Raw genomic sequence first — 23,997 nt, 5'->3', positions numbered from 1 at the left:
CTCACTGTCTCCATGGTCACACTGCCTCTCTTCCTTTTACTCTGTGTGTCTGTGTGTCTAAATCTTATTGGATTTGGGGCCCACTGTATACTCCAGGATGATCTCTAAACATCCTTCACTTAATCACAACTGCAAAGATCCTTTTCCAAATAAGGTAACATTTACAAATTCTGGGGATTGGGATGTTTTATAAGTCTGCTCTGGCTGCTAAAACAAAATACTAGAGACTAGGTGACTTAAACAACAGAAATTTATTTTCTCACAGTTCTGGAGACTAGAAGTCCAAGATCAAGATTCTGGTTGATTCAGTTTCTGTAAGAACTTTCTTCCTGGCTTGCAGATGGTTGTTTTCTCACTGTGTTTTCACATGGTCTTTCCTTTGTACATGTATATGGAGAGAGGTGAGAGAGCTTTCTCTCTTTTTTTAAAAAATATTTTTATTTTTAAGTAATCTCTACACCCATTGAGGGGCTCGAACTCACAGCCCTGGGACCAAAAGTCACATGCTCTCATGAGCCAGCCAGGTTCCCCTCTCCCTCTTCTTAGAAGGCCACCAATCCTATGGGATTAGAGCCCCACCCTTATGACCTCTTTTAACTTTAAATACCTCTTAAAGGCCCTGTCTCCAAATACAGTCACATTAAGGATTAGGGTTTCAACATTTGAATTTGGGGGACAAGAGTCAGTCCATAGCAGACATGGAGATATATTTTTTGAAGTTCATCATTCAACCCATCACATGGGGTCATTTGTTACACAGCAATAGATAACACTCTATTGCAATAATTTGCTCATTTGTCTCCTTGACTGACCTTGAGGACAAGAATGGTCTCTTGCTCACTTTTGAATCCTCTAGCTCCTAGCACAGTTTCTGGCTCAAAACTTTGTCAATAAGAATACATACTTTGTTGACATTTTAAAAACATAAAGGATAATATTTAATGATATGGAAGATGTACATGACCTTTTTTTCTCTGGGAGAAGCAGTTTACAAACTTTTGTATGTTACTGTTGTAAAAATTTATAGACTAAAAGAAAATATATCAAAATATTATTTTTCCTTTCATTGTCTTGACTATGCACTACTGCTATAATGTACTTAAGATATGTTGAATAAATGTTTTTTGCTTATTGATTTTACTTCCTTTATATATAAGTCTGCATCTTTTGTGCACAGAATTTTAACGAGAACTTGTCCATGTTAATACCTACTTCTCTCAAACATTACTTCATAATGCTGCCTTGAACAATAAACCATTGTTTTCTAAACTATTTTGCTACAGAAATAATTTTTTTTTTGCACTCAGTCACACTGCTTCTCAATGTAGGAAACACCTCCTGAACTTACCTCTTTTACCATTAGCCAGTTGCTGGACACTCAGGTGCTAAATAAATCCTTGTAATCTCTTTCTACCATTAAAAAATTAAATGATTTGGGGCGCCTGGGTGGCTCACTCGTTTAGCGTCTGCCTTCCGCTCGGGTCATGATCCCAGGGTCCTGGGATCGAGCCCCACATTGGGCTCCCTGCTCGGCGGGAAGCCTGCTTCTCCCTCTTCCACTCCACCTGCTTGTGTTCCTGCTCTCGCTGTCTCTCTCTGTCAAATAAATAAAATCTTTAAAAAAAAAATAAAAAACAACAACAACAACAAAAAAACAAAACAAATTAAATGATTTGAGGTCGCCTGGGTGGCTCAATCTTTAAGCGTCTGCCTTCGGCTCAGGTCACGATCCCAGGCTCCTGGGATCGAGTGTCCCATTGGGCTCCCTGCTCGGCGGGAAGCCTGCTTCTCCCTCTCCCACTCCCCCTGCTTGTGTTCCTTCTCTTGCTGTCTCTGTCAAAAAATAAATAAAAAATCTTAAAAAAATAAATAAAAAAGAGATTACTTCCTTCCCTTCCTTTCTCAAGGCTAATGTTAGCTTTTTTTCCCCAGGACCACGACCCGCGCCGAAAGTAGACGCCCAACGACTGAGCCACCCAGGGGCCCGTGATAGCTTCTTTATAAATATTTTTCAACCTATAGTGTGGTGAAGCCAAACTCCTACGGACTCAAAGGGCAAACTGCTTTGTCCTTCGCGGGACACTCGCGAGTCCTCGCACCTATCACACGCTCTCAACGGCGTCGGCTCCCACGAGATTGCGTAGCACTTGCTTTGCGCAGGCGCGTTACCCGCCTCCCCACTTTTCCCTTTGGCGCGCGACGGAGGGGCGCTCTTTCAAGTGCGCTTGCGCACACGCTGCGCGGGACAAGGTGCTGGTGTACGTGCGCGCAGAGACATGGCTGTGAGGGACACGGCCGCAGGCCCTCCCGGGCCTGGGAGGGACGAGGAGGCGGCGCTGTTCTTCGAGAAGGCTCATTACAGGCATGACCCGTGCTGGCTGCTGCCCGTGACCCCACGCCTCTGTCTGGCCTGCATGATGGAGCTGCTGCCGGAGCCTTGCGTATCGGTGCGAACGGGGCCCCGGCATTTCCTTCACCAAGCTGGGCCTTCCCTCCCCGGACCAACTCCCTCAAACCGGACGCACCTTCCCTAAACCGGGCCCACCCGCTTCGTTAAATCTACCCTCTAAAGAGGCCTGCTCCCTCAGCAGATTGGAGCGGCCTTCTCTGCTATACTACTTCAGCCTCAGTTTGCCCCGCAGGCCATCCTGCTCTGAGCAGAGTACCCTTTTCCAGACTAACCCCTGCGCCTGGCTCTGGGCCTCAGCTGGGCCTATTCCTGTCCGCACTAACCGCCCCCCGCCCCCCCCCCCCCCCCCCCCCCCCCAACTCCAGGACTCGCTGGCACGCATGCCTGCCTTCCCTTCCCTTCCCTTCCCTTCCCTTTTCCTTTCCCTTCCCTTCCCTTCCCTTTCCTTCCCTTTTCCCTTCCCTTCCCTTCCCTTTTCCCTTCCCTTCCCTTTTCCCTTCCCTTCCCTTCTCCCTTCCCTTCCCTTTTTCCTTCCCTTCCCTTTTTCCTTCCCTTCCCTTCCCTTCCCTTTTTCCTTCCCTTCCCTTTTTCCTTCCCTTCCCTTTCCTTTCCTTTTCCTTTTCCTTTCCTTTCCTTTCCTTTCCTTTCCTTTCCTTTCCTGCAGCTGCCCTGCCGTTTGTTGCCCTTGCCATTTCTCCAGGATTTAGCCTTGGCTGGGCCCACGGGCCAGGGCACGCGCGGTGGAGGCTCCTCATTCCCTTCAGATTTCTTAGGGTATAAATGTGGAGGAGGGGGCTGCCTTGGTCCCTATGATGGCAGGGGTGACAGGCAGAAGGTACAACCAGGCAGAGTGGGAAAACCTTTCTAATAGGCAGAGCTGGCTGAAAAATGGGCTGCCGTTTCCCTCACTGCCTACCCACCTTTGTAGTGAGTTTTTTGTCCATGGCGGCGTCCGAGAAAAGTTTGGGGGATCACTTTTCTCTCAAATTCATGAGAGGGGAATTCATGCCGTGGAGGGAAGGGGAGTGGGCTAGATCAGTGGGTCTCAAGTTTTTTTTTTTTTTATTCTCAGGATGCCTTTACACTTTTAAAATGTGTTGAGGACCCCAAAGAGCTTTTATGTGGGTTATATCCACTGATATTTACTGTATTAGAAGTAAAAACAATTTTAAAATACTAATTTAAAAATAATGGTAAGTCCATTACATATTAGCATAATTGGTTTTATTGCGGCAAAATACACATGACATAAAATCTACCATTTTAAGTGTACAGTTCTGTGGCATAAGTAAGTAAAAATAATGATATTTTCCAAAACAAAAAAGATATGAAAGGAATGGTTTTGTCTTACATTTTTGCAAGTCTCTTTAATGTCTAGCTTAAAAGAAAGCTGGATTCTCATATATTTCTGCGTTTAATCTGTTGTATATTACGTGTCATGTAATCTTTGAAAGATTTCACTGTACACTTGTGAGAGAATAAGAGTGAAAAGAACAAATTGCATCTTAGTATTATATGAAAATAATTTTGATCTTTTGGATTCTCTGTAAGGGTTTTGGGCACCCTCTGGGGTTCCCAGGCTCCCCTCTGAGAACTGCTGGCTAGCTGATATTTGAGATTTCATTGAGGCCAAAAGTTCTGAGGCTGCCATTCCTGGATAGTGAGTCAGAGATAAAGACATAACTAAGACGGTTACGTGGAGGAGAAGATGAGAAGGCTAAAAATTACTGGGAATTCAGTAGGTAGATCTGTTTGCGGGCAAGTGCTGTTGGGATGAGGGAAATTGGGAAAGGCTTTTTAGAGGAGGAACCATTTGAATTAGGCTTGAGAAGATGAGTGAGATTTGGACCAGAGGAGGTGGGGGAGCTTATCCCAAGAGGTCGGTGTTCGCAAGGATGAGTTTGGGGAGGTAATCAGAGTGTTTGAAAGGAAGTCGAGAGAAGTGAGGTTGAAAAGCCAGGTTAAGATGCGTTCCTGCAAGAGTTTGAATCAAGCTAGAGTTCTGACTTAGTCCCACAGGTAAGAGAGGGTCCTCGAGTTTTTTTGAGTAACTCATTTATATCACTAGCTTAATGTATTATGTAGGAGGGACATGAGGGAATACATGAGATTTGCAATAGCACAGGTTACAGGCAGCCGAGATGCACCTTCACCGTTTATTGAATGCACTTTTTTTTTTTTTAGCTTCGGCTCTCACCAATTGAAAGGGGGATGTAGTTAGTTGTACCCATGTTCCTGCTCTATCCTCAGTGCGTACGCCCTTCCTTTACCTAACTTTTGCTACTGTCTTGAGCACTTCACACAGCTACTACCCAGTTCCCTGTACAGGGAGGTGAATTGAGTGTGAAGATTTACGTCTCTGTTGAATGGAAGGATGCATTTCTCTACCGACCTCTTCCAAGGCTCATGCAGGGTCTGCAGAATCACTCTCCCGGACTTTTGAAGTGGAAAGGGCGCTGACCTTGGACAAGACCTGGTTGGAGACAGATTTGAGTCCTTGGGAATGTCTCTGGGCTTCTGTTTTCTCATCTATAAAATGGTGACAATAATACCTATTTTTGCTTGCTTCACCAAGTTGCTAGGCTTAAATGAACTAGTAGACAAAAGAGTGATTTGTGAATAGTACAGTGCTCTGTAAATATAGGGTAGTGGGAACCTTAGCTCATGTATAATCCTCTGTATGAACACATGGATTCCTTTGTGTAAATGATGCCCTTTTTCATGCTCCCTTTAGGGATATATGATCTTACTATAGTCTAGGTGAACCCTCCAGTATCATCTTGCAAATATATTTAGAAATTATAATTGTTTGGGTTCAGAATGGCTGAGACTTGGTTGTTACGGAATATTTTTTTCATCTGCCCCAAGTTGGTGCGCAAGAAGCACGTGCTGTCCTGCTTCCGAGATGCTCTCTTGAGGCATGCCTCCCTGGTCATGCAGTTGGTGGCTCAGGATCAGAGAATCTGTATCCACTTCATAAGCATGCTTTTCGGTGAGATTAAAAGGGAAACTTGGCATGAATTTTGTATGTATAGCATGTATATTTGTTTTTGGGGTTTGGAAAAATGGTCTTGGAAAGACAATTTAGGTTTTTTGCCATGTAACAGTCTAATTTATTAGTAAATTGTTTTGTCATATGATGATGAAGTGATCCCCTTTCTAAGATACATGATGCATTGGATGGTAACTGGCTTTGCTACAGCCAAGAGGTTAGTAAAAGTGTGAATATGAATATGGGAAATGTGTGATCTTTCAGAAAGTCCACTCTGACCCTTGAATAGGATCAGAAGGTCCAGACTAGACTCCATTGACCTGGTGACCCTGATTGAATTACTTTCCCTCTTCTGTGCCTGAGATGGATTAAAGGTCCCTTCTTTTAATATAATTATAACGTCCTATGGAAAGAGCCCTTTCAGGGAGGAGGGGAGCTAAGTCATATTGGGTACTTTTCTCTGCTAGAGGCTTTTCAGGCTTTTAATTGCCAAGACAGTTCTTTAAGGGAGAGAAGATGGTCCCCAAGGCTAAGGGAAGTCATGGTTAACAACTGGCAGAACTGGAATTTTACCCCACGTCTATTACAGATTCCAGAGCACTCAGTTTTTATGCTGTGCCACACTGACTGTTTTTATCCTTTTAAAGCCAGAGTGGGTCACTGAAAGTCTAGGTGTTTAGTGTTGAGGATAGCATTTATCTGGGACATTGCTTAAAGCTGCTATTAGTCTAGAATTTATAGTGTACCTTTGTGGGTTTGCTTCTCTTTTAACTATTAACCATCCCCCTCTCTTCTCCCTCGGCTCCAAGGGCTGTTATGCAATGTGGAAGGTGGGAGTGTAACAGACCTCTGTATTGAAGGTAAGGTGAAATTGTGTGTACCTAGCATTTGAAGCTGAGGATATTAGCCTGAATTGCAGCTCTGGTTATTTGAGATCTTGATGAAATAAATGTTTTATTTTAGACACATATCAAGAAAACTCAGTTGTCAGTCACTAAGCCTGCACTTCTCTCTCAGGCACCTACTCTGTGCCAAGTACTGTATCAGATACTAGGGATATATAGACGGGTAAGACATGGTTCCTGCCCTCTGAGGGTTTACAATCTGGAGGAGAGATTGGCTGGCAAATAATGAGAGCTGATGAATACTGTTAGAAAGGCGTGTACAAACTCTGTTTTCACTCCATTCATGACACTGGTTGGTTGGAAGTTGTCTGCACATAGGTGATGGTAAAAGCTGTGGAAATGTGGGATGGGTGCCTGGCTGGCTCAGTCAGAAGAGCATTATGACTCTTGATCTTGGGGTCGTGAGTTCTAGCTTCATGTTGGGTGTAGAAATTACTAAAAAAATAAACTTTAAAGGGCTCAAGGAGAAAGAAGACGAGAGTTGGGATAGGAGGATTCTTGCAGAAAGAGCAATTGTATCAGTTAGGGTCTAGTCAGGAAACAAACCACACAAGTTATTTAAACAGGGAAAATTTTAATATAAAGAATTATTAACTGGGTAACTGAGGGCAAAAAGAGAACACCAAGTTTTCACAGAGGTAGCAATTTCAGAAAGTAGCTTCCAGCCTTAGAGATTGGGAAACAAAAGGAGGTTGGAATTATTAAAACCTAAGTTTTCTCTGTGGAGAGGATGCTGCTTGACTGTTCCTGGGTCCATGACCATCTAGCCATACAGTTAGCAGCTGTGACAGATCATAAGTTAATAGGATCTGTATATCCCTCTGACCATCTCTCAGTCTAGAGAATGTGGACAAACAAATATACCACTTGAAGTTCTGACCACTGGTGGGAATGGGGAGATTTCCCTTCATTCAGCCACTCTTGAGTGGGGCTCTAATCCTAAAGCCATCCACTTCTGGTTGGTGCCAGCATAACTTGCAAATCTTCATCAGACCCCAGGAACTTTACTGAGGCGGTAGGCTCTAGATAGAGACTGCAAAGACAGAGAAGAAGGACTTGCTCCTTCCTCATTGTTTCCTGTTTGCTGCCTGTCTTCTTCCTGTTTCTATTATCCTGGAATGCTTCCTTACCTTGGAAGTGGCAGAGCCTTTCTGCAGCAGATGCTAAATCTAATTTAGAGCCTTTCTGCAGCAGCTGCTAAATCTAATTTGTAGCTTTTCCCAGACTTGCAGAGCCAGCCTCTTCTTCACCGCTCCTCAAACATACTAGCAAACATCACAAATGATTGTATAGAAGGACAGGTTTGGGGTTGAGAGATAATATTGTAGGCAATTATTGGCATGGGAACTCACCCATAATTCTGTTTTCTAGTATACGAAGGAGCAAATTGTGAGGAGGAAAAAAGTAGAGATAATATAAAATAGTAGTTTTCAACCTTAGCTTCACAGTAGACTTACCTGGGTAACTTAAAAAATATCCAAATGCTTAGGCTCTTTCTCTAGAGATTCTGATTTAATTGGTCTAGAGTGGGAGTTGGGCATTATATTTTTTTAACTTCCTAGATGATTCTAATGTGCAGCCTCATTGTGAACCACTGATATAAAACAATGAAGAAGCCAGAAATCCTTTGGTTTGGATATATACACACAGTTTAATTGGGGAGATAGAAAAGACTATACTGGTAACACAAGCAAATGACTTTGAGTAGAAGGGCTATGAAAGGTGAAGTGTGAGCCAGGGGTTGTCTTCTGGTTAGTAATGCTACTGTGTCTGTTCAGTCCTCATCCAGCTTACAACTCAGCTGAAGTTAGAGCACATCATACATTGCCTGCTGGATGAGTGCCACAGAGAGGTCAGTAAATAGATGTGGGTTCTTGAGTACCCCTCAGAATCTTCAGATACCAGAGCTGGGCCCACCCTTCTTTGGATAGATAGATGGGGAGATTGAAATATGGAGAGAAAGGGGCCTGCGTGAGGTCACTGAGTCAGTGGCAGAGCCAGCGCTAAGGCTTGGGTCTTCTGATCCTGCTCCACTACTGTTTGTAGCCTCCCTCCTTCCCCTTTCAATCTTCCAAATGCTACCTCCGTGTGGTGAAGTCCCGTCTTTCTGACATAATCATCCCATGGTTATTCTCTATGTCCTAAGTACAACATGGATTTTCTTGATCAATTTATCAAGGAACTGTGTTTACTATGTCTTGCCTTGGTCTTTTTATTTGGTTTAGATTGTATACAGTATTTTATACTGAAGTCATTTGCTTTTATCTAAGCATCTAAGGCAGGCACCGAGTAGGTATATTTAACCTGCCTTCTCCAAGGTAGTCAAAGATACCAATTCAATAAGTAGCTTTTGCATTGTGTTTAAGATTTAGGAATAATATCAGAATCACTCTTTATTTTTTGCAAAAGGAAGACATGTTTATCTTAACCCCAAGAGCAACGTGTAATTGTAAATTACACTAAATTATCATTTCATTATAATTACTCTGCATATGATTAATATATCAGCTTGAATTTGTAATTATATGTATCAATACTTATCATTATAATGGTGCCACTTTTGAGTACTTTCAAATGCTAGGCACTGTGTTAGGTGGTTTACGTGCAGTATCTCATTTAGTCCTAACAACCCTATGAAGTTGATACTATTATTATTTCTCACCAGAGGAATTAAGAGTCTTGCTTAAGATGCTATAGTTAGGGCGCCTGGGTGGCTCAGTCGGTTAAGTGACTGCCTTCGGCTCAGGTCACGATCCTGGAGTCCCGGGATCGAGTCCCGCATCAGGCTCCCTGCTCAGCGAGGAGCCTGCTTCTCCCTCTAACCCTCCCCCCTCTCATGTACTCTCTCTCTCATTCTCACTCTCTCAAAATAAATAAATAAATCTTTAAAAAAAAAAAAAGATGCTATAGTTAGTTGCTAGAGAAGGGAAATATATACTGTTGACTCTCCCTGTAAACCATCAAGCATAGGGCCTGGCAAATAGTATTCAATAATGGCTATGATAATGATAATAATAATAATACCTTTTTTTTTTTTTTTTGCACTGATCCAGAATTCTGTCTTTATGATGTTCCCAACTTTCACCCCCCAGTTTCTGGCTCTATAGAAGACAAAATATGCTAATTTTAATTCAGTTTAACAGCCATGTCCTGAGCTAGGTACTGAGCACTCTGAGAGGAATCTGATCAGAGCCTTTCCCCAGGATCTTCCCAGTCCAATAGGGGAGATAGACACTTAGTTAAAGAGGCTGATTACTGATTGTGTTGAGAGACAGATACAAAATAGGCTTTGGTCTGGATAGAGCAAGATACATTTCGGCGGGAGATCTGTCCTGGTCCTAATAATAGAGCAGAATGTGTTCACTTTTCTATAGCTGTGTAACATGCCCTCCATGAGAGGCAGCCTGGCCACCCTGACCCTTCTCGGCAAGTTGGTGGATGCCATCCCTCCCCTGGCAGACAAACTCGTAATGGAGCACCGTGAGTGACCTCTGGGAAAGAGCTGCCACTACCCTTTTACCTGCTTTGATCACACTTCCATCTGGGTGGTCCATTCAGTATATATACCTGGGAAGTCATCACTTCTCTAGGTTTTAGTTTTCTCATCTGCAAAATGTACTCTGTGTTGGCCAAGTTGAAAAAAGTATTTATTGACTCTGGTCTTGAGCTATTTTGATTCTTTATGTTAACACAAACTAATTAAATACCTATTTTTGAACCTTCCTTTGGGTGAAAGGAGGAATTAATTTTGGAATATAGAAGTATTTTTTCTATCAGTAAGATGCAAATAAATATCTCACAGAGTATTTACCCCAGAGTAAATCACTGCACTTCTCTAAGCCTTGGTTTTCCCTTTTGATTAAGTACCCAGAAATCATTTATTAGGGGGATTATAGGAGATTACCATTACTACCCTACTGGGCACAATAGTTTGGAGTTTCATACAGCAGTTGACATTGTGAGGTTTCCCTGGCCCCTTGGCTGTTTTATGGACAGGTGACCTGATGGAGCATCTGTTGAGAGGTTTAGTGTACCCCAGTGAGGGGGTGCAAGCTTCTGTGTGTTACCTCTATGGGAAGCTGTACTCCTCACCAGTGGCCGCTGAGACGCTTTCGGGCCATTTCCAGGAGAAGCTGTGTCCTCTCTTCCTTTCCACCCTGGATGGTGCCCAGACAAAGGAGCTACAGATCAACTGTTTGGGTAAGATGTAGGACTGGAGAGAAAAGAGAGAAAGCTTTTGAGGTTTTGCTTGAGGACTTGAGATGTTGGCTCTTTAGTGGTGGGGAAGTTTGCTGCTTTGCAAAGGGTAGAAGTCATGGTTTGGGGAGCTAAAATGCACAGACTGTGGTAGATGACTAGAGTTGGTGTGGCATCTTAAGAATGTTGCCTTTGGGCACGTGGGTGGCTCAGTTGATTAACCATTTGTCTTCTGCTCAGGTCATGATCTCGGGGTCCTGGGATTGGCCCCATGTTGGCTTCCTGCTCAACAGGGAGTCTGCTTCTTCCTCTCCCTCTGCCCTCCCCACTCATTCTCTCTCCCTCACACACTCTCTCTCAAATGCATAAATAGAATTTAAAAAGAAAAAGAATGTTGCCTTTGGAAGAAAAAGAAGGAGGAAAGTGGCACCAACAATTTTCTATCTCCGGTTTTTACTGCCTGCCCTAGTGTATCCTGTTTTTGCTGTCAAGTTAATCTTCACACTGCACAGCTCGTGTTCTCTCCCTTTCCTATTTGAAAAATCATCTGTCGTCCCTCTGGCCTCCTGGGTGTTGTGCAGGTGTTTCTACTTGTTATTTGAGGCTCCTTAGGAGCCCCAGCGTACCCTTTCAGCCTCTTCTGCTTCTTTACATAGGTACACAAGATCTATCAAATGCTTCTGAGTAGGGAGCTTTCACATTTTGGGTGGAGCACATGGGCACTATGATTGGTGACTGGTGAGGGCCCGCTCCAAAGCAGGAGCAACAGGGAAATGCATAGTCTAAGTGACAACAGTTTCTTTTCACAGTTTAGGCCAAGAGTTCTGTTATGAGCAGTCCAGTCACACATAGTGAGTGTTCATTTGGGGCCAGGCCCTGTGCCAGGCCCTGGGGTCATAAAGATGAGCAAACCCGAGCTCTATTCTGAAGGAGCTCATAGTCTAGTATGGAAAACAGATGTGGACAATTAGAGCCCTGTGTGGTAAGTGTTGTCATGGAGGTTGCCCAGAAAAGTGTGGGATTCTATCCAGCATTGTATTAGAGGTCCTCGCCAGAACAATAAGGCAAGAAAAAGAAATAAAAGGTATCAAAATTAGGAAGGAAGACGTAAAATTGTCTCCGCAGATGCCATCATTTTGTATATAGAAAACTTAGGAACGTCACCAAAAAACTGTTAAACAATGAATTTAGTAAAGTTAAAGGATATAAAATCAGTTGTTTTCTATACACTAACAGTGAATTATCTGAAAAAGAAACTAAAACAATCCCATTTATAACAGCATTAAAAATAACAAAGTACTGGGGCATCTGGTTGGCTCAGTAGGTTAAGCGTCTGACTTTGGCTCAGGTCATGATCTTGGGGTCCTAGGCTTGAGCCCCACTACAGGCTCTGTGCTCAGTGGGGAGTCTGCTTGTCCCCCTCCCTCTACCCCCCTCCACCCTGCTCATGCTCTCAAATAAATAAAATCTTAAAAAAACAAACAAACAAACCTACAAAATACTTAGGAATGTTTAAGGAGACATGAGGAAGTTTCCAGAGGGTGCTTGCGGGGCTACCTGGGGTGTACTCTGGTACCTCTACTCCTCTTGCCTCACCTCCTACCCCTTTCGTTTTCTAGGTTTGCTGAGGCAGCTGCTGAAGTATGATCTCTTTGTGTCTGTGATCATGAACAAGTCTGCAATGGCGGAAAGTACTGAGGTTGTTGAGGGGCCACCAGAAAAGACCTCATTGCCTTTGGTGCTCAAAAAGGTGATTGTCTTGTGATTCCTGGTCTCTAGGTTCAATAACAAGGGAACCTGAATGGCTCCTGGCCCTTGTATCACTACCATCTAAGACTGTCAAGGTGTTTTCTTCCTGACCCAAATAATATGCTGTTAGAGTACTGAAAGTACAGTTGAACCTTAAACAACACAGGGGTTGGGGCGTGACCCCCCCCCAAGCAGTTGAAAATCCACATAAAACTTTCAACTCTCCCAAAACTTAACTACTAATAGCCTGCTGTTGACTGGAACCCTTACTGATAACAATCAATCAATCAACACATATTTTGTATGTTATATGTATTATATACTTTGTTCTTACAATAAAGTAAGAAGAAAGAAAAGGTTATTAAGAAATTCATAAGGAGGAGAAAATATTTGTGGTACTGTACTGTATTTATCGAAAAAAAATCCATGTGTAAGTGGGCCTGTGCAGTTCAAACCCATATTGCTCAGGGGTCAACTGTAGGTTTTATTTCAGTTGTGAATCCTTATATACGTATCTTCCCCTTAACATCTAGGCTGGCTGATAATGTAGAATACAGGCGGCAACAGAAACAAAGCTATCTCGGTTGTTTTAGGGATAAAACTCAAGCTTCCTAGCTTGGTACCTAGAGCCCCCTTTCTCTGAATCATGCTTATCCCTTCAGCCTTATTAACCCGTCTCTTCCACCCCACCACCCATGCCCCAGCCATATGTAACTTCTCCCTGGCCTTGCATGTGCTCGGACGTCCTGTCTCTCTGCCTGCGTAGATGCTCTTCCCCTTTGCCTTTCCCCTCTCCTTTGTCTATTGATCCTTCAAGGCCTATAGGGTTCCCTTTTCCTCTTAGTTCCTTTAGGCAGAATGTACCTTGTGTCACAGCACTTACTTCACCATATTGTGGTTGATCTGGGAGTTTCTTTAGGGCAGGACCTGAATTTGGCTATACCTCTCTGCAGTGCTCAGCACAGGGCTTGGCAGAGCTACTTATCCTCATCTGATAGTGGAGATAATCATTGATTGACTAGACTGTGGGACTCCTGCAGGAAGGAGGAGGAGCCCTGATCAAAAGTGGGAAAGGGCAATTGGGGATAGATAAGGTAAATATTAAAAACCAGTTTAAACTGCTCCTCTTTGTTTCCCTGGGATGCCTCTAAAAAGGTCCATTCAGGGCCTGTGAACTCTGAGGAGCAAGTCCTGTGACTCTGAACCAGAAAATCTCATACTGAATTCTTTTCTGTGCTCATTTTGTTGCTGCCATCCTGGAGTCCATGGTAACATCTAGTTAGAACATTTGATCTCAGGCTCAGGAGGGCACAAGGTTTTGTGACCTCACAGTGCACCAAGGAAGCATAATGGTGGCAGGGACAGAGATTAGAGAGCACTTCCCTTGGGGGACAGTGCATTGCAGAGATAGGAATCTTGGTTTAGGGGTCCTATCCTCCATTCTTATGTGGAGACTGTTATTCTCTTGACAATTTTGGATGATCAACATATTGTTTTACTACAGCAACCAGCAAGGTTGCAGCTATGGTGAGATGAGGGAGGCACTTGCCTTAGGTGCAAAATTTAAGGGGATGCTAAAAAACTCAGCAATCAAGATAGATAGTATTTTAATGCAATATTTTTTTACAAAATCAATTTGATTTTTTTAAAAATCAATGCACAAACTTCATAATGAACAAAATACCAAAATTTTAAATAAAGAGAAGACTGACATGTATCCTTTTACCTCTGTTCTGGCGTTTTTGTCAGATTCTGATGCTATTCCTTCCCGCTTTTGGCTGATAATCAACTTATTCTTCCAAAATTTAGGTCCCTGGGAATAGATTGTCAATGCTTGTGTCCCTGCTGTTGCAATGTTTATTCATTCATTTAGTCAGATACATACTGAGCGCTATTGCGATATGTCAGTCACTGTGTTAGGCACTGGGAATATCATGGTATGTAAATAGATGAATTCCTTGCCCTTGCACGGTCTAGTGGGGAAGGCAGGTTATGAACAGGTAAATGGACAAGCAAAGTAATTCTTGTTTTGCTACAAAGGAAATAAAGAGGAAATGAGATAGTGAGGAAGGCCAGCTATAGGCTGGGTGGTCAGGCAGGGCCTCTCTGAAGGGTTGATGATTGAGCTGACACTTGAAGAATTAAAGAAAGCCAGTGATCAGTTATACCTCGGCGAAGCTGTAAATAAATTAATTAATTAAATAAGTAAGCCAGTGATATGAAGAATGGGTAGAAAAGCATTTCAGGCAGAAAGAATAGCAAATAAAGCTAAAGAATAGCAAATAAATGCTTGATATGTTCCAGAAGCAGACGGAGGCCAATGGGATGGATGGTGGGTAGAATGTGAAGTGGCCAGAGATGAGTCTAGAGGTTAAGCAGGGAAAATTGTGCAAGTCCTGATGGGTCATGGTAAATAATTAAGACTTTTTTTTTTAAGATTTTATTTATTTATTTGACTGGGTGTGGAGCACAAGCAGGGGGAGCGAGAGAGGGAGAAGCAGGCTCCCCGCTGAGCAGGGAGCCCAATGTGGGGCTCGATCCCAGGACCCTGGGACCATGACCTGAGCTGAAGGCAGATGTTTAATCAGTGGAGCCACCCAGGTGCCCCCATTAGGACTTTTTTAAAGATAAATTTTCATAGTTAATTTTGTTTATGATGGAAAAGTAGGATTGGAGCGTTTCTTTCTCACACAATAAGGAATATACACTTTAAACCAAGAATCATCGTTTTGCGTAAGAGTTGAATATCATTTTTCTAAGATATATTCTGTTTCATATTTTAGCAGCTCGGAAATTGGGAGACACTTTACCATCAATAGTGTGTCATAGTTTAATTATAGCTCTTTTTCTTTTAGTGGCGTATAAAATAATAGTTTGCCTTACATCAATAGCATCTTGAAATGCATGTCATTTCCTGTATAAAAGGGAACAAGATAAAGATTAAGACTATCTAGAAACTCCTTTCCATACTAACGGAAAGGGTGGTCCGTCATGTGTCCATTTTTAAGTCTGACACGACTGAAATGCGTTTAAGCTTGCGGTCCTCAGATGTGTCTCTCCCAGATAGGAGTGTGACTTTGTCCTTTTCCTCTGAAGCTCTAAAACCGGACACACTCTCTTTTGTCTCATGATATATGTTCTACTTGCCATTTTCCCATAGGAGGCCAGTTTCTCCTACACTTGTCTGCAGTTGCAGTTAACCCTTTCCTTGATTTCTTTTTTTAAAGAAATTTTTATTTTTTTTTAAAGATTTTATTTATTTATTAGAGAGCAAGTGACCAGGAAGGAGAGGGAGAGACAATCTGAAGCAGACTCTACATTGAGCAAAGAGCCCAGTGTGGGGCTCGATCCCATGACCCGAGATCATGACCTGAGCCAAAACCATGCTTAAGTGACTGAGCCACCCAGGTGCCCCCCCTTTCCTTGATTTCTGAAAGTATCATGGGACTCCTAATAGGTATGGTGTCCCGTAGGAGTTTGGATGTTATTCAGAGTACAATGGAAATTCATTGAAATGTTTTGAGTAGAGGAATAACCTGATCTAAAACTTTGGTGGAGGAGGTGTCTGCTGTAGGGAGACTCCTAGATTTGGACATGGCTGACCTGGGTTTCTGCCTTAGCTTTGCCACTTATTAGCTGTGTGGCCTGGAGTAAGTGACTTAACCTCCATGAGCTTTAATTCCTTCCTCTGTATGTTGGGAGTCTCCAAGACCACCCCCAGGTTCAGTGATTCACGAGGAGGACTCACAGGACTCAACAGATAATCATACTCACGGCTATTATTTATTACAGTGAATGAATACAAAGCAAAATCAGCAAAGGGAAAACACATATGGGGTAAAGTTCAGAGGAAAACTAGGCACAAGATTTTGAATCCTCTCCCAGTGGAGTCAGACAAGGATGCACTTTATTCCTCCAGCAATGAGTTGTGGCAACACGTGTGAGATGGTGCCTGGCAGGGAAGCTCATTAGAGTCTCAGTGCCCAAAATTTTTACTGGGGGCTGACTGGTCACGTCGGCACCCTCTGCCTAGCACATGCCAAAATTCCAAACTTCCAGAAAGACGACAGGTATTCAGCATAGACTACATTGTTTGTACAAATAATTTAGTCACAAAGAGTCATTCTTACTGGTTCTGTGAGTGGTGGGAGCCCTCCTGAAATCCAGCTTCCCAAATCCAGGCATTGACCAACTTTACAGACGGGCCTTTCTAAGGATAACAGCCTCATGCCTGCATTGTTAGTTCTTTTCAGCACATTCTGTAAAGTGAGACTCACAGTAGAACCTTCCCATGTTATCTTTTAGGCTTGTTGCAAGCATCAAAACCAGATGAGGGCTGTGAAAGTACTTTTGTCAATGAAGGCCCAAAGCTTTCTTGGTGATGGTTTTAGTGTTCTTTGATGCCATTGTGTTCTTTTGTTCTGTTTCCCACCTGCTGTTCTTCATAGAAACCCCTTCCCATAATCCATAACTGCTGTCCCTGAGCACCATCCTCGTGCCTGACGCTGGATAGGCCCTGTCAGTGGTGTGACTGCAGTACCTCTTGTTGCCTGTTTCTCCAGCTTCTCCTCTCTAGAGACGAGACTCTGCAGGTGGCCAGTACCCACTGTATAACTGCAGTGCTGGTCCACTCCCCAGTGAAGCATGCCCCAGCCTTCATCCATGCCGACATCCCAGGTAGAGAATTCCTTCAAATCTTTTCCTCTGAAGACCCCAGAGTTCTGACTGGAGACCCTGGAGTCTCAGTAGCAGCAGCTGTCCTATTGGGGTTCTTTGATAATGCGTACTAGAGAGACAGGTTGATGGCAGGCTCAGCTGTACAGGACAGGCTGTAAGAAGTAGGCCTCATAAAGTGATTCCTCTTGCTACAGATCTCTTGGATGACCTTGAGCAATCTGTTACTGATCTTTGTCATTTACTTGACCATCTAGGAGTAACACGTAGTGTAGGGTGATGGAAAGACCTGTGGACCAGGAAGGCAAAGGGAACTAAGGTTTTTCAAGGGCTTGTTATGACCAGGAAATACGCCCTGAGGTGCATTGTAAGTGTCGCCACATTTAGGTCCTCAACTTGGCTGTTTTATGGATAAGGAAATTGAGGATCAGAGAAGGGAAAAATAACAGGTGTAAATTTACAAGGCTAATCACTGGCAGAGAAGGGCATGCAGTCAAGCCTCTCTGGCTCTAAAATCTTCTCTCTGCATCATGCTGTTACCCATCCTGGGAATTAAGAGACCTGAGTTCCAGTCCCACCTCTACCATTAACAGTAGCTCTCTCTGGGTCTCACTTTCCTCACCTGTTAAAAAGGTGAGGTTAGACCAAACCCTGAGGTCATTTTTCGGGTTTATCTGTGAATTCATGATCATGTCTCATGGAGAGTGTGTGTGAACAGATGAAGTAACAGGTGTTAGATGCTGAATAAATCCAAGGCCCTAGATTTAGTGAGGGGACTGTGATCACGTGACTGTCATTTATTGTTTTCTCCCCTCTCCCGGCCAGAGTTCCTCTTTGAACACCTTTCCTCTTCCAGCGAAGTGCTTGTCTGGTCCAGCTACAACTGCTTGATACTCCTGGCAGAAGAGCCACTCTTTTTTTCCAAGTGCCACACGGTGTACGGTTTGTAGTGGGAGTCCTACATAGTTCTGGGTAGGGTGGTGGTCAGCACTTTTTGTTGTTGTTGTTAAGTAGGCTCCATGCCCAGCATGGAGCCCAATGTGGGACTTGAACTCATGACCCTAAGGTCAAGACCTGAGCTGAGAACAAGAGTCAGATGCTTAACTGACTGAGCCACCCACACACCCCTAGGGTGGTCAGTACTTTGAAGTTGGGTAGAAGTAGGAATGATGGGGGGCTAGCCTACACCTTGGAGGGGAGTGCTGGGTCTGGTCATTTCCATCAGCCCAAACTCATTACCAGATTCCATATGCAAGCCATGATATCCAGACAGTTGCCTTCGCTGATTAGCAGAAGTCTGTATGTTTGGCAAGAGAAAGGTACTCCTATTAGCCCCTGAATGCATTCTTCCTGTACCTTAAGAACAACTTTACTCAGCCTTGGATTCAGTCTTTTCCTCTCCCCCAGGTAGGTGTCCGTCTAGTTAGTCCCTAAGTTTAGCTGATTCATTCTTTCATGGTTTCTTGAAACTGTCCCTTCCTCTTCCTTCCTGGTGATACTTTTTTTGTCTGGGACTTTTTATATCATGTCTGGATTTTTAGACTGGGCACATTTAGTCATTCATTTTATATTCTATATTCCTGTTCTGTGCCAGGCCCTAGGCTGGGACCTAGAGATTTAGCGATACATATAATGTGGTCCCTGTCCTCTGGAAGGAGAGAGAGATACAAACGAGCCAATTAGGGCTCTGCCAGAGGGAAGTATAGGAGGTGTGGGAGCTTAGTGGAGGCCCATAGCTCTGCGTGAGTGGATTAGGGAAGGCTTCCGGAAGGAGTGGAGGTCTGACCTGATTCTTTGAGAAGGAATATGAGTATGTCTAGTGGAAAAGGCACAACTCAATCAATAGTCATTTACTAAATACCTCGAGTACCAGGGCCTGTGCTATGGCTTGTGCTGAGTTTCAGGGAGACAGAGATGAATCAGATAAGGGCCCGCCCTCAAAGATCTCACAGTCCCATTCCATCAGTTCAGTCTTGTCAGGGCCCCTCCATGAAGGGCCACCAGCAAATATGTGCTGTCCAGGGCCTCTCACTTCTCCTGGGCAGGCAGTGAAGGAACTACCAAGCACTGATCACTGGCCTCTGCCATGTCATTTTGAGATAGGAATCGAGTCCGTTGTGAGGAGCCTACAGGGAAGCCTGAGGATGAACAACACAGAACTCCATAAGCAGGGCCTGCTGCTTTTTGCTGAGATCCTGACTCGGTGAGCAAAGTGATGGGGTGTCAGGCCTGTAGGGGCCAGACTGGAGAAGGAAAGAAGTGTTTATTCCGGGTGGTGTCAGTGATAGGCATTCACTTACTCATTGCTCGTTTACCATTTCTCAGGCAGCCAGAGGAGATCAAGCTCTTCCCAAGCTCAGACATGTGTCGAGATGCAGGCCGTGCTCTCCAAGAAGCAGTAAGCAGCCCTGTGCTGGAAGTGGCTGCTGAGGCAGTGAAGGCCATTTCTGCCTTTCTGAGGTGAGAGACCTAGGCAGGCTGAACTTTCTACCTCTCTGTGCCCTGTGGGCCAGGTCAAGCCAGGGGAGCTTCCAGGCTGTACTTATCCTTTAGGTCAGGGAAATTTTCTTGAATTTTTTTCCAATACTCTATTTACTCTGTTCTCTCTTTCTGGAACTGCTGTTCAAATGTTGGACCTGGACTGGTCCTCTAATTTTCTTTGTTTTCTGACCGTTTTTCATCTTTTTGTCATTATGCAGTCGTTTCTGGAAAATTTTCTTGACTTTATTATCTTTCAACCCTTCTACTGTGTATTTTATTTTTACTTTCACATTTTTTTTTTAAGATTTTATTTATTTGACAAAGAGAGACAGTGAGAGAGGGAACACAAGCAGGGGGAGTGGGAGAAGGAGAAGCAGGCCTCCCGCCGAGCAGAGAACATGACCCGAGCTGAAGGCGGACACTTAATGACTGAGCCACCCACGCGCCCTACTTTCATATTTTTAATTTGGAAGAGTTCTTCCCAATTCTCTGCATGTTTTTAAAAAAAATTTTTTTTAAGGTAAGCTTTATACCTAGTGTGGTACTGGAACTATGACCCTGAGATCAAGAGTCGTGTGTTCCACAGACTGAGCCAGCCAGGTGCCCCATCTGCATGTTTTTTTTTTTTTAAAGATTTTATTTATTTATTTGACAGAGAGAGACAGCAAGAGAGGGAACACAAGCAGGGGGAGTGGGAGAGGGAGAAGCAGGCTTCCTGCTGAGCAGGGAGCCCAATGTGGGGCTCGATCCCAGGACCCTGGGATCCTGACCCGAGCTGAAGGCAGACGCTTAACAACTGAGCCGCCCAGGCACCCCACGCATGCTTTATTTTATTTTTTAAATTTTATTTTATTATGTTAGTCACCATATGTTACATCATTAGTTTTTGATGTAGTGTTCCACGATTCACTGTTTGCGTATAACACCCAGTGCTCCATGCAATATGTGCCCTCCTTAATACCCATCACTTGGGTAACCCATCCCCCGACCCGCTCCCTCTAAAACCCTCAGTTTGTTTCTCAGAGTCTATAGTCTCTCGTTGTTCGTCCTCCCCTCCGATTTCCCCCCCTTCATTTTTCCCTTCTTACTATCTTCTTATTTTTTTTTTAACATATAATGTATTATTTGTTTCAGAGGTACAGGTCTGTGATTCATCAGTCTTACACAATTCACAGCACTCACCATAGCACATACCTCCCCAATGTCCATCACCCAGCCACCCCATCCCTCCCGGCCCCCACCACCCCAGCAACCTTTGGTTTGTTTCCTGAGATTAAGAGTCTCTTATGGTTTATCTCCCTCTCTGGTTTCATCTTGTTTCATTTTTTCCTCCCTTCCCCTATGCTCCTCTGTCTTGTTTCTTAAATTCCTCACATCAGTGAGATCATATGATTCTTGTTTTTCTCTGATTGACTTATTTTGCTTAGCATAATACCCTCTAGTTCCATCCACGTCGTCGCATATGGCAAGATTTCGGTTTTTTTTATGGCTTCCATGCAGGTCTTAAAATAGAATTTTATTCTATTTATTTCATGGATGTAATTTTTTAAACATCTCAGTCTTTTGTTTTAGTCCAGACTTTCCCCCTGTTTCAATTCTACAAATTGTTCTTTCTGCCTGAAATGCTCTTCCCTAAAATCTTTGCACAACTGGCTTCTTCCCATCATTCAGGTTGCATTCAGAGCATCTTTCCCTAACTGACACATTAGGCTGTTATAGCACCTACCAAACACTTGGTGGTTCTCGTTTATTCATTTGTTTTGTGTCTCTCCCGCTATGATTATAATCTCTGAGAGATCAGGGACCATGTCAGTTTGTTCACTACTCTACACCTCACTCCTGAAAGTGTATGAATGAAGGATATTAAAATGGGTGGTAAGACTAAGAGATCCTAACATCAGGATGGGAAATTATTCCTTAGCAAGATGCTTGATATCTTGAAAAAAAGTAATGGAGAAAACTTATATTTACTTATAAAATAACTTTTATTTTATTTACATGTTTTCCTTTCTAAAAATCTAACAAAGTAATATATTCAAATAATAAAAAATAAAATATACAGGTTTATAATGAAACAGAACAGTTCCCTGTCCCCACTTCCTAAAGGAAACTAAGTGTAACTCATTTTGGTTTCAGTTCTGGTGATTATCTCCCTGCATCTAAACAATATGCTTATAGTGCTATCACTTTATTTATCAATTTAGGACATTATTCATTGAGTCACTGGTAAGAAAGACCAAGATTTAGGTCATATTATTTTGTCTCCTCTACATTTCCTTAGCATCTTTGCTAGTTAATATTTTATGTCTTCAATCTTTAAATAGTATACTTAAAACTTGTGTTTCTTGTTCCCTCAACTTCAGGGAGTATCTCTTGACTCCCTACTTGGTTAGCTAGATATATTAGCATCCAACTTTTCCTTTCTCCTCCCCACCATCTACTTTTCAATGTCGGTCAGCTGTACCTTTAATTTAATTTAATTTAATTTTTTTAGAGATTTTATTTATTTATTTGAGAGGGAGAGAAAGCACATAAGAGGAGGGAGGGTCAGAGGGAGAAGCAGACTCCCCGCCAAGCAGGGAGCCCGAAGCGGAACTCATGACCTGAGCTGAAGGCAGTTGCCCAACCAACTGAGCCACCCAGGTGCCCCTATACCTTTAATTTTACATGGTAAAGGTTGTTAATATTTATAGTCTCTTTTGTAACCATATTTAAGTCTTTGTGATTTGACTCTAGGTTGGTTCTAAAAATGGAAACAAAAAATAACATTTACATTACAATAACTTCAGTCTGTCTCCTTTCCCCCTCTGTCCTTTCCTGGATTTGAATCTCTAAATCTGGGACATGAATCCCAGTGAGGGGGAGATGAGTAAACCAACAGGGTAACAAAGGCACAGAGGAAGAGCAGGTCAATTAGAGATGCCCATCTAGAACTAGAAGTCTCCCAGAAGGCCAGTGCTATGAGGGACTCGTAGCACCTTCCAGGAAGGAGGAGGGTCAGGTTTGAGCTGTGCTAAGAGGGATGAGAGAGATTTAGGTTTGTGGAAGGACCATGTAGGTGGGAAAGTTTAGGGGTTACTTAGGGTACAGTCACCAGTCTGGCCAGCAGGTTGTGTGAAGGCGAGTAATACATGAAGGAGGCTGGTTACTAATTTAGATGATTTTACTTTTCATGTTAATTTCCCAGAATGTTTCCTGAGGTGGTCCCTCTGAGGTGGAGTGGTTCACTGGGTCTCTGGGAAGCACAATTGGAAGGGGGAATGTGGAATGAGAACTGCTGAAAAGAATTTAAAGATGGTGGGGACAGGGCTTGACAATCAGTGTAGGGTAGAAACTTAGAGCTTCTAGAAATGAAGAAGGAAAGGGGAAATCAAGCCTTAACTATGTACAGTGAACTGAGTGCCTGTTAGAAGGCCCAACAGATTACTCTCAGTGTTCAAAAAAGGCCCAGGGATGAGGGTTGACATAGATTTCTCTTTAGTTACTGCACATGCCCACCTGTAACCTGTGAAAGTGACCTTATTTGGAAATAGGGCCTTTCTAGATACAGTTGAAACGAGGTCATACAGTGCAGGCTCGTAAATCCAAAGACTGGTGCCCTTATGAGGAGAGGGGGACTTGGACAGTAACACAGACGCACACCCGCAGGGAAGATGGCATGTGACGAGGCAGAAGGTGGGATGATGCAGCGATGGTGGGCAGCGATGACAGGATTGCTGGCAACCACCAGTAGCCAAGAGGCAAGACGGGATTCTTCCCTAGAGCCTTTAGAGGAGCCAACAACACCTTGATTTCAGACTTCTATCCCCCGGAACTATGAGAGAATAAAGTTCTGTTGTTTTAAGCCATGCAGTTTATGGTAATTCGTTGCAGCATCCCTAGGAAACAAATACATCTACCTAATACCCTGTCAAGTAGTCATTCATTCATTTAACATCTTTTCAGATTTATCATCTGTTTATAATGCATCTAGCTCTGTTTAGGTAAAATGAAAAGACTGAGCTGGTCTCTGGCCTCTTGGAGCTCACTCTTAGACTAGTCTATGACTCTTGTCTCCCTGAATCTATAGAATATGAAAGTTCAGATGGACCCTAAATATTACTTTCCACATTTACCCCACACTCAGAATGATTGAATCTCCAAAACTAGTTTCTAGTCTTCACTTATAATTTCTAAGAATGAGGAGCTCACTCCGCCTAGAATTTCCCTTTTACCTCTATAGAGTTTAACTCTTAGGAAGTTCTTCTCTATTCTGAAATAAAGTCTGAGTCCTGATAACATTTCCCTATTGATCGTGGTTTTCCTTACCAAGGTAACAGAGAGCAAATTTGATCTTTCTTCCCCAAGAGAGCTTATTACTAATTTGAGGACAGTGGTCATATACATGTCTTGATGCACCTTCAGTTCTAGATAATACTTCTTTCACCAGGAGGTCCTTCTCTGTGAGAAAGCCCTCTGTCTCCTTAATAACAGCAGTAATAGTCCTAGCTGTCATTTAAAAGGCTTACTATCTATTAAGCGTCATGCTAAGCGCTTGGCATACATTATCTAATTTGATCCTTAAAAGATTTTTATGAGGAAATTACTAT

General features: G+C 43.2%; 1 protein-coding gene and 1 long non-coding RNA gene across 3 annotated transcripts in view; one reads left to right on the top strand and one right to left on the bottom strand.

Moving 5' to 3' along the window:
* The first annotated feature begins 2,271 nt into the window (after positions 1 to 2,271).
* MEI1 (meiotic double-stranded break formation protein 1) overlaps positions 2,272 to 23,997 on the top strand; it is a 71,853-nt gene continuing 50,127 nt past the window's right edge. The window contains exons 1-11 of the mRNA XM_025881637.2: positions 2,272 to 2,447; positions 5,279 to 5,402; positions 6,212 to 6,262; positions 8,086 to 8,159; positions 9,682 to 9,787; positions 10,304 to 10,507; positions 12,124 to 12,254; positions 16,816 to 16,930; positions 17,753 to 17,869; positions 19,031 to 19,130; positions 19,253 to 19,387. Coding sequence (XP_025737422.1) covers positions 2,277 to 2,447; positions 5,279 to 5,402; positions 6,212 to 6,262; positions 8,086 to 8,159; positions 9,682 to 9,787; positions 10,304 to 10,507; positions 12,124 to 12,254; positions 16,816 to 16,930; positions 17,753 to 17,869; positions 19,031 to 19,130; positions 19,253 to 19,387 — 1,328 coding nt within the window. The 5' untranslated portion in view covers positions 2,272 to 2,276. The remainder of the gene's footprint in view (positions 2,448 to 5,278; positions 5,403 to 6,211; positions 6,263 to 8,085; positions 8,160 to 9,681; positions 9,788 to 10,303; positions 10,508 to 12,123; positions 12,255 to 16,815; positions 16,931 to 17,752; positions 17,870 to 19,030; positions 19,131 to 19,252; positions 19,388 to 23,997) is intronic.
* LOC141370861 (uncharacterized) lies at positions 9,341 to 13,514 on the bottom strand. Of its 2 annotated transcripts, none has more exons than XR_012375310.1 (3): positions 13,118 to 13,514; positions 10,375 to 10,520; positions 9,341 to 9,408 (listed from the first exon to the last, which is right to left on the bottom strand). It is a non-coding gene; the product is annotated as an uncharacterized lncRNA (long non-coding RNA). The 2 variants fall into 2 exon arrangements; XR_012375309.1 differs by having other exon boundaries at positions 13,137 to 13,514.

The sequence above is a fragment of the Callorhinus ursinus genome, unplaced genomic scaffold (assembly GCF_003265705.2).
Source record: "Callorhinus ursinus isolate GAN/ISIS: 27379988/994484 unplaced genomic scaffold, GSC_fseal_2.0 scaffold48, whole genome shotgun sequence".
Classification (NCBI taxonomy): domain Eukaryota; kingdom Metazoa; phylum Chordata; class Mammalia; order Carnivora; family Otariidae; genus Callorhinus; species Callorhinus ursinus.
Note: the sequence above shows the minus strand (reverse complement) of the source record. Positions and strands in the feature narration are given on the sequence as shown.